At 47.2% G+C, this 10,259-nt stretch overlaps 1 protein-coding gene across 1 annotated transcript in view; it reads right to left on the bottom strand.

Annotated features, from left to right (window-relative positions):
- Positions 1-1,338, bottom strand: part of NET1 (neuroepithelial cell transforming 1) — a 70,561-nt gene extending 69,223 nt beyond the window's left edge. The window contains exon 1 of the mRNA XM_060279238.1: positions 1,115-1,338. Within this exon, the coding sequence (XP_060135221.1) occupies positions 1,115-1,323 (209 nt within the window). The 5' untranslated portion in view covers positions 1,324-1,338. The remainder of the gene's footprint in view (positions 1-1,114) is intronic.
- Between the last annotated feature and the right edge of the window lie 8,921 nt (positions 1,339-10,259).

Raw genomic sequence — 10,259 nt, forward strand, 5'->3', positions numbered from 1 at the left:
AGACTTGCACCTTGAACACACTGCATAAGGTCTAAACAGCTTCCGTGTCATCGAGAAAAGTCCCTTGGGCATTAATCTAAAACGTGCAGTTTTGCCAGTTGCTGGGGAGCAATACTATTGTGTTTATGCCTTCTTTCTGACCTTCCCAGGGGTGGGGTGGAACAGATCTGGCTGGCTTTTGTGGGTGACAGGATACAGAATGAGATGGATTTCTGCTGTAATCCAGCAGCGCTCTTGTGTTCATACGGGATGCTTGCTGTGTCATTACTTTTTTAAAAAACCACACACATCACATATCAAGTGCCCACTTCAAAAATCCATATGAAATATACAAAAGAGCTGGCTGGCTACGTCACTCTGATTTTAGGATTTTTGCCATACTGCTATGGGTGGTGCAATAGGGGACTGTCGCATTTGCTCTGCTTCTTCACCTGCCATTCATTTTCTTTTATTTGAGTGCAGAGGCTCGAAATCCTTTTATATGAGGGCGGGGGGGGTTTGATAATAACGATACAACAATACAATATGAATAGTTTGCACTCAACTCATGATGATACAAGAATATAACACAAATAGGGGCTCATCCCTTTAACAGGTGGGGGGGGGCTGCAGGTTCTCACGCTTTATGTCAGACCCCCTCCGTCCCCCTTTCAGGTAGAAAGCTGGGGCTGAGCATCAATAACACTATTACTAATAATAATAATAATGGCATACAGCAATGCACATAAGATTGTACTGGACTCATCCGTTTAACAGGTGTGCCGCGGGGGAGGGGGGACCCCTCTGCAGGTTCTCAGCTTCATCTCAGACCACCACCACCCTCCCCTTTTCGGGGAGAAAACTGGGCCTGGGGTTCAATAGTACTGTAATCAATAATGATTGCGGTGGTGGTGATGCAATCGGATCGTCCCTGTGACGGGTAGGGGGCTGAAGGCTCTTACGCCCCCCTCCTTTTGAAGCGAGTAATATTGGGGAGGGGGGTCAACACCCCAGCACCTCACACCGCCTCCCCCCCCCCCGTCGATTACTATTATTCCTATTACCATGAATTTATTCGTCACCCGCCCCTCACCCTAAGGACCCAGGGCAGGGGTGGGTGGGAGGGGGCACTTACCGCCCGCAGGAGGAGGCGGTTGAGGAGGAGGAGGAGGAGGCCTGCCGGGCCCCTCCGGGGGTCTCGAAAAGAAGCGCGCCGCCGTCGCTGCGCCTCACAGGCGCTCCCCCCGCGGCGGCGCCGGGCCTCGCCGCTTGCTGCTGCTGCTGCTGCCGCCGCCTCCCCTTCCTCCTCAGAGGGGGCTTCTCAGCCAGGGGGCTGCTCTCCATGCCGGGCGAGACCAGACTCGCCTCCGCTTAAGCCCGGGACGAGAATGGTTAATGGCGGCGGCTGAGGGAGGAGGGCCGCCCGGCCGCTTTGGCAAAAAAAAAAAAGCCGTTTGAAAATGGCGGCGGGAGCCGCGCCGGCCAATCAGCGCCGCCGACGGCCGGTTGCTAGGAGACAGCGCGGGGTGCGAGTGGGGGAAGAGGCCTAGCTGCCAGGCCTGAGGTCTTCTTCGCTTTGGGGATTATTTATTTTTCAAAAGAATGAGGGTGTTGTTGTTTTTTTCCTCCTCCCTTCCTTGTACCGCCTCGTCTCGGGGAACGTGAAAGGAGTGGGATTAGGCTCCAGAAATGAAGGGAGCCGAGTTAGAGTCGCGGCTTCCTGCGGGTTGCAGTGGGTCTACTCCAGAGTATGGTGTACAGCAGGCATGTCCAACAGGTCGATCGCGATCTGCCGGTAGATCGCGATAGCTCGCGGGTAGATAGTGGGTTCCTTAGTGCGTGCCAGCCTAAAAGAAAAAAAGAGCTCTCCCCCTTAGAAAAAAAACCCTCAACAACTCTTGTCTCTCCCCCCCCTCAAAGCTCAATAGCCATGGGCAATTGCAGGGAGAGCTCCTTCCCTCTTGCCAATATAGAACTCACCAGTATGTGTGTGTGTGTGAGTGCGTTGCGCATAATGGCTGGATTGCTCCTGCTCCCTCATGCCAGCAGAGAGATCCCCGGCTCCCTTAAAAAAAACCAAGTCTACCTTCCCACTCCTCTTCTCTTTACATTCAAATGGATAAGCATGTAATGCTGAGCACGGAGCCAGGAAGGGGCAGACAGTTCCCCCTCCCTGAGCCGGGGGGGGGAGGGGGCGGACGGGGGAGCCACGAGAGGATGACCTGCGCAGCTTTGCCAGTGCCCCGGCAAGGGCTCTGGGTACTTGGGAGTCGGGGGTGGGGAGCCACCGGTGCTCCTGGCTGGAGGAGGCAAGCAAGCAGGCAAACAAACAAAGAAGGGAGGGAAGCCGACAGGAAAGGCTGAGGCGGGAGGAGGTGACAGGAGCAGCAACAGACTCACTACTCAGTCTTCATTATATGTCCTCCCCTCAGGACTTCCCGCACCCGCTAGAATATTTTTGTACTTCTGCAAACTTTGGGGGCAAATAACCTTCTCCTTGGGCGTGAATGGGGGTACACTATGTTGGCACAGGTCTCACTCTTCTGTGATCACCCTGCAGCCCCTTGAATGCACTGCTTATAAAGCCAGCAAGTTCTGGGGAAGCATTTGCATTAGCCCAGTCTTCTCCAACCTGCTGTCTTTCAGACGGTTCTGGACTAGGAAGCCCCAGGGGCCAATGGAAGCTGTAGTCCAAAACTTACACGGGGGCACCTGGTGGGTGAAAACCGCTGATCATTCCACCAGGCAAGGGCTCCTTAATATTCTCTCCTATCACCCCACCACCACTCGCCTGCTGCTGCCACTCTAGGCCATAGCTGCCAAGTTTTCCCTTTTCTCGCGAGGAAGCCTATTCAGCATAAGGGAAAATCCCTTAAAATAAGGGATAACTTGGCAGCTATGCTCTAGGCAGGAGTCTCGCTGATTCTGCTTCTCAACTTCCCCTGAAATGCACATCATCCCCTTTACCTGCCTGCCTTCCCTCCTCTTGAACCCTCAAAAGGTTGTTTTAACTATCCTATGCTGATAACACAAGTAGTAATTTTATGTGTATTGGGATTTCCTGAGGGGCATTTGGGAGGGGGGGATGCTGCTGTGTTTTTTTGGGGGGGGGACTTTGCTGTTTCTGGATACATGGGAGTTTAATAGGGACAATTTTATGATCTTAAGGTGGTCTGCCTGGAAAACAACACTGCAACAATTGTCTTTATGTGTGTGTATTTGCTTCCCACCTTTAGAACTTTTGGTTCTACTGGTACTTATTTCTGTGAATCTGCACTTTCATATTTAAAAATGACAAAGAGCAAACAATGTTCAAACATGACAGATTCCCTGAAGCTGGCCCTGACACTGTACTCGCCTGATATCAAACAGTTGGTTACCGAAATGGTGACACAGATGTCACACTAACAATGGATGAAGGCATGTATTTTTTAAGAAATCTTGATAGGTAGGTTAATGGAGTGGGTAAAGGAGTTTGTGCGGCGTACAGTTTTGTGAGTGCTTTTATGCAACTCTCTCCCAAGAAATCTCTAAAAGTTTCTGTTGTCCTCTGTAAGAAAAGTATTTGGGCAGTGCTGCCCCCCCCCCCAAAGGCTACCAAATCTGGTCACCCCCCTTTCCTTCTCCCTAAAAAAAGCTCAACAACTTTGAGCTGAACCCAAAAAAATGGGGGTAGATCACCGCCAGATTTTAATTCTGAAAGTAGATCACAGTCTCTTGGGAGTTGGCCACCCCTGGTGTACAGTATTTATGTAGTTATTTGCGCAGGCCTGGCAGGGACTGAAGGCGGCTTAGAGATAAAAGACCAGAACACAGCTAAAAACATAAGAAAAAGACTATTTTTATTTTATTTCATTAAACAAGATTTGAAATTTCAGCTCCCATTATGGCAGAATCCTTTGTTTCCATCTCCTCCACTAGTGTCCAGTTAATAATAATGATAATAATAATAATAATAGTTGTTGTTTATTATTTGTACCCCACCCATCTGGCTGGGTTGTCCCAGCCACTCCAGGCGGCTTATATAAAAAATATTTTACTATAACATTAAACCTTAAAAAGCATCCCTATATAGGGCTGCCTTCAGATGTCTCCTAAAAGATACAGAATTACTCAAAGTTAAAGCTATGGTTTTCCCAGTAGTGATGTATGGAAGTGAGAGCTGGACCATAAAGATGGCTGATCGTCAAAGAATTGATGCTTTTGAATTTTGGTGCTGGAGGAGACTCTTGAGAGTCCCATGGACTGCAAGAAGATCAAACCTACTGGAAGGACAGATCCTGAAGCTGAGGCTCCAATACTTTGGCCACCTCATGAGAAGAGAAGTCTCCCTGGAAAAGACCCTGATGCTGGGAAAGATGGAGGGCACAAGGAGAAGGGGATGACAGAGGACGAGATGATTGGACAGTGTCCTCGAAGCTACGAACATGAGTTTGACCAAACTGCGGGAGGCAGTGCAAGACAGGAGTGCCTGGCGTGCTCTGGTCCATGGGGGTCACAAAGAGTCGGACACGACTAAACAACAAAGAAATGAATGCTGGTCCTATCTTGATTTCAGCAAGGCCTTTGACAAGGTGCGCCATGATATTCTTGTAAAGAAGCTGGTAAAATACAGGCTAGACAATGCTACCATTCAATGGATTTGTGACTGGCTGACAGACCGAACCCAAAGGGTGCTCATCAATGGCTCCTCCTCATCCTGGAGAGTAGTGACTAGTGGGGTGCCGCAGGGTTCTGTCTTGGGCCCAGTCTTATTCAACATCTTTATCAATGACTTGGATGATGGGCTTGAGGGCATCCTGAGCAAGTTTGCAGATGACACCAAATTGCGAGGGGTGGCTAATACCCCAGAGGACAGAATCACACTCCAAAATGACCTTAACAGATTAGACAACTGGGCCAAAGCAAACAAGATGAATTTTAACAGGGAGAAATGTAAAGTACTACACTTGGGGGTGGGGAATATATAGCATGGGAGACACCTGGCTTGAGAGCAGTACATGTGAAAAGGATCTAGGAGTCTTGGTAGAACACAAACTTGACATGAGTCAACAGTGTGATGCAGCAGCTAAAAAAGCCAATGCAATTCTGGGCTGCATCAATAGGAGTATAGCATCTAGATCAAGGGAAGTAATAGTACCACTGTATTCTGCTCTAGTCAGACCTCACCTGGAGTATTGTGTCCAGTTCTGGGCACCACAGTTCAAGAAGGATACTGACAAGCTGGAACGTGTCCAGAGGAGGGCAACCAAAATGGTCAAAGGGCTGGAAACGATGCCTTATGAGGAACGGCTTAGGGAGCTGGGTATGTTTAGCCTGGAGAAGAGAAGGTTAAGGGGTGATATGATAGCCATGTTCAAATATATAAAAGGATGTCATATAGAGGAGGGATAAAGGTTGTTTTCTGCTGCTCCAGAGAAGCGGACACGGAGCAATGGACTCAAACTACAAAAAAGAAGATTCCACCTAAACATTAGGAAGAACATCCTGACAGTAAGAGCTGTTCGGCAGTGGAATTTGCTGCCAAGGAGTGTGGTGGAGTCTCCTTCTTTGGAGGTCTTTATGAAGAGGCTTGACAGCCATATGGTGTTTCCTGCTTGGCAGGAGGTTGGACTGGATGCCCCTTGTGGTCTCTTCCAACTCTATGATTCTATGAAAACTTTTGCTAGGATAAACCTGCTGACAAGTTTATTCTATTAGTTGATTAATGCATTTATATTTCACCTCTGCTCCAAGGAGTTCAAGGTGGTGTACGTACCGGTAGTTCTCCTGTTGCATGCAATATTATATATTGCATCTACAGTATTGTCAGCATTTAACCACTGCTCAGAGATCTGCAGTGTTCAAGGTGTTACTATTAGCATATACACCTCTTGACAACTTGGGACCAGTTTACCTGCAAGTTCACCTTAGCCCATAATGTGCCCACTTGACTACTTGGATCTGCATAACTGGCACTGCTTAGATTCGGTTCTCCACATCTGCACTGGCAATTTATTTATTTATTAAGTCCTAATATCCAGTCCTAATATCCAATCCTAATATCCACACCCCAGGTAGTGTGGTTGCTGACCTTGAGCCAGACATCTTGGAGAGTGAAGTCAAATGGGCCTTAGAAAGCACTGCTAATAACAAGGCCGGTGGAAGTGATGATATTCCAGCTGAACTATTTTAAAATTTTAAAAGATGGTGCTGTTAAGGTGCTACACCCAATATGCCAGCAAGTTTGGAAAACTCAGCAATGGCCAGAGGATTGGAGAAGATCAGTCTACATCCCAATCCCAAAGAAGGGCAGTGCCAAAGAATGCTCCAACTACCGTACAATTGCCCTCATTTCACACGCTAGCAAGGTTATGCTTAAAATTCTACAAGGCAGGCTTAGGCAGTATGTGGACCGAGAACTCCCAGAAGTGCAAGCTGGATTTGGAAGGGGCAGAGGAACCAGAGACCAAATAGCAAACATGCGCTGGATTATGGAGAAAGCTAGAGAGTTCCAGAAAAACGTCTACTTCTGCTTCATAGCCTTTGACTGTGTCGACCACAGCAAACTATGGCAAGTTCTTAAAGAAATGGGAGTGCCTGATCACTTCATCTGTCTCCTGAGAAGTCTCTATGTGGGACAAGAAGCTACAGTTAGATCTGGATATGGAACAACTGATTGGTTCAAAATTGGGAAAGGAGTACGACAAGGTTGTATATTGTCTCCCTGCTTATTTAACTTATATGCAGAATTCATCATGCAAAAGGCTGGACTAGATGAATCCAAAGCCGGAATTAAGATTGCCGGAAGAAATATCAACAACCTCAGATATGCAGATGACACAACCTTGATGGCAGAAAGCGAGGAGGAATTAAAGAACCTTTTAATGAGGGTGAAAGAGGAGAGCGCAAAATATGGTCTGAAGCTCAACATCAAAAAAACCAAGATCATGGCCACCGGTCCCATCACCTCCTGGCAAATAGATGGGGAAGAAATGGAGGCAGTGAGAGATTTTACTTTCTTGGGCTCCTTGATCACTGCAGATTGTGACAGCAGTCACGAAATTAAAAGACGCCTGCTTCTTGGGAGAAAAGCAGTGACAAACCTAGACAGCATCTTAAAAAGCAGAGACATCACCTTGCCGACAAAGGTCCGTATAGTTAAAGCTATGGTTTTCCCAGTAGTGATGTATGGAAGTGAGAGCTGGACCATCAAGAAGGCTGATCGCCGAAGAATTGATGCTTTTGAATTATGGTGCTGGAGGAGACTCTTGAGAGTCCCATGGACGGCAAGAAGATCAAACCTATCCATTCTGAAGGAAATCAGCCCTGAGTGCTCCCTGGAAGGACAGATCGTGAAGCTGAGGCTCCAATACTTTGGCCAACAACAATCCAGTTTTACCTAAAAAAAATTGCCAAGCAATTTCCCCTAACATATGCATTTATACTCACAGTTTACCCTGCCGTGTGCATCTTAGTACACATGACTTGGCTGGAGAACTGCCAAAAAGTGTGAATTTTGGAGGATGGCTGTATTGCAGTTTGCACATTGTTCAAGAAAGTGCAAGGTAGATAGGTTTAAGTTTGAACTGAATCAAATTTCTCCCCCACATCCCTGTCTCACTATGGAGCTATGGTCTACCTCTCCCCCCCCCCCTCCCCGGGGTCACCTGTGATGTAGGCCTGTTTCAGGTCTGCAGTTGGTACAGAATACCCCTTTTCTTTGGAGAAGGGCTGGTAAGGTGCTCTTTAGAACTGCCTCGTGCTCAGTTTCTGCATTTTTCACCTACTCCACCCCCATGTGTTACATGTCTGGCCAAAGTCTGAAGGCTCCTTTCAGGTACCGGAGCAAATCTCTCTTGCTGGAGTGAACAGCCTTGGCAAAGAACCACCTGACTCTGGTTTCATTTCTCCACAAAAGGGCAAGGAGTGGAGGGGGGGGAAAGCAATAAATGAATGTCATCTGGTGCAAAGCAGTTTTGACTGGTTCAGTTATTTTAAGCCAAAGTGTACAGTTTAGAATCTCTGTACCAATGCTAATGAGTTTTGTTTATTGCTTGGCATGCACACAGAGCCATTCTAACTACTCAGAACACATTTCTGCAAAGAAACTCCATTGCAGTCTTGTACTGGGTTGACATGTTTGGCTGACTTACCCTCTTACCAGCTAATATTTCCCATTTTCCCACTGTAAACATTTGCATCTGCAGCCCCGAGGAGCCCCAAAAGTGATGTCTGTGGCTCATATTTGCCTCTGCCGTTGAATATGTGTTCAAGAATTAGGAAACAGACAAATACTGAGCTAGCTTTCCAGGGTTTCAGGACAGACAACCTTCCCAGCCCTTCTTGGAGAGGCCAAGAATTGAACCTGAGTGTGTCTGCATGCAAAGCAGACACTCTACCACTGAGCTGCAGATCTCCTCTTGATCTAACATGATTCGTCTTAGGTCCTTAAGGAACAGTTTCTCCTAATCTGAGACATCCAGGTTCCTTTCCTTTAATCTCTTCCAAAGCCTGGCTCATACCTTATTAGCCCGATCCAGAACTCCTTTCAACTATTAGTGAAGGCCGACTACAAGTAATTTAATCTCACTCAACCCTTCAAAAATAGCTGGGAGTTTGCAGAATCATTTTCCTTCGGAGCATTGGAGATTTGTGATAATGTGGAGGGCATGAATCTGGAACACTGTTGACTAAATATCAGAAAGAACTTTCTGACAGTAAGAGCTGTTCGACAGTGGGACGGTCTCCCTTGGGAGGTGATGGACTCTCCTTCCTTGGAGGTTTTCAAGCAGCGGTTGGATGGCCATCTGTCATGGATGCTTTAGTTCATTGTAGGGGGTTGGACTTGATGACCCTTGGGGTCCCTTCCGACTCTACGATTGTATGATTTTGCTCTTCCTTGGATCAAGTCGGTTAGCGTTCTTCCCCCCACTTCTTTTGTGCTGGGAGACAGGTTCTTTTGCCACTTTAAGCTCATTCGGAGAACTTTAGCGGATGGATGTGGGACAGCTTAGAAATTTGCAACATTTTAAAATCTCGGGTGGCTGGCAGGGCTTGTGTTTTATAGCTGTTTTCGTAAGATGCTTTCAGAAGGTAGTGCTGCTCAAACTATTCAGGTGTCCAGGGACCAGCAGCAAGAAACATGCAGAGATGACCTTTATCTGATGAGGGTGGAGGCTGGTCCATTAGGGCAAATGGGACGCTGTTCCTACCAATAGCCTGCCCTCACTCTTGCCTGCTTCCATTTTTAATAGACAAGGAGTGGCTTTGCCTGCTGTTGGCTCTGGCTTCACCTTCTGTTGGTCTCCATCTTCCCCGGTCCCTACCAGTCTCAATGGGTACCATTGTCCGACAAGCCACAGTGCCATACTCAAGTTGTCTTTTTTAAATGGTACAACTCTGTAGCCACCAACACAGGAGTTCTGTTTAGTTAACGGAAGGATGGGACTGAAGATTGCTAATAGCAATGCCAGCTAGCACCATAGCTGTCTTAGAGACTAAACATCTGGAGCCAATTCCCAATCTGAGTTGGGATTCTGCCCATTTTCTGCCAGAAATCCATACACACATGTGCTTCCTGCCCCTGAAGGTGCTCTTTCAAATAATCTGCACTTCTGTTTTTATTTTAGTTTATATCACAAAATTTATACACCGCTCAATTGTAAAAAGAACCTTCAAGGCAGTTTACAAAAACAATAAAACAGTAAAAGTATCAATAAGAAAAAATAGTGATAATATAAAACTTTCAGAAAGATTGAATAGACTCAAACCAGATCCAAACTCCCATCAGCTTTCTAAAAATCTGGGAAGGCATACCTAAACAAAAATGTTTTTAGCAGGTGCCTGATGTCAAGGTAAGGGACCCCTGACCATTAGGTCCAGTCATGGACGACTCTGGGGTTGCAGCGCTCATCTCACTTTACTGGCCGAGGGAGCTGGCGTACAGCTTCCATGTCATGTGGCCAGCATGACTAAGCCGCTTCAAATATTTAATGGGGGCGGGGGGCAAAGGCACCTAGGCCTCTAGGAGTTGGCTGCTATGCTTAGGACAATTCAAGAAAGCAAAGTATTTTTTTGTTTTTGTTTTCCTACTCTAAAAACTAGGTGCGTCCTATGAAGCGAAAACTATGGTAAATCCACTGGCTCAGAGGCACCGCAAGGTCAGGTTTATCTGGCCCCACGATTTGCAGGCTAGTTTGATGCTGCTTTAAATGCCCATGGGGGGGGGGAGAGGTTTAATCCACAGGCATGCTGGCAACTGCTGGATGACGAGTAACAGCTCCCAGTCCAAAGGAGGA

Source organism: Zootoca vivipara, chromosome 10 (genome assembly GCF_963506605.1).
Source record: "Zootoca vivipara chromosome 10, rZooViv1.1, whole genome shotgun sequence".
Classification (NCBI taxonomy): domain Eukaryota; kingdom Metazoa; phylum Chordata; class Lepidosauria; order Squamata; family Lacertidae; genus Zootoca; species Zootoca vivipara.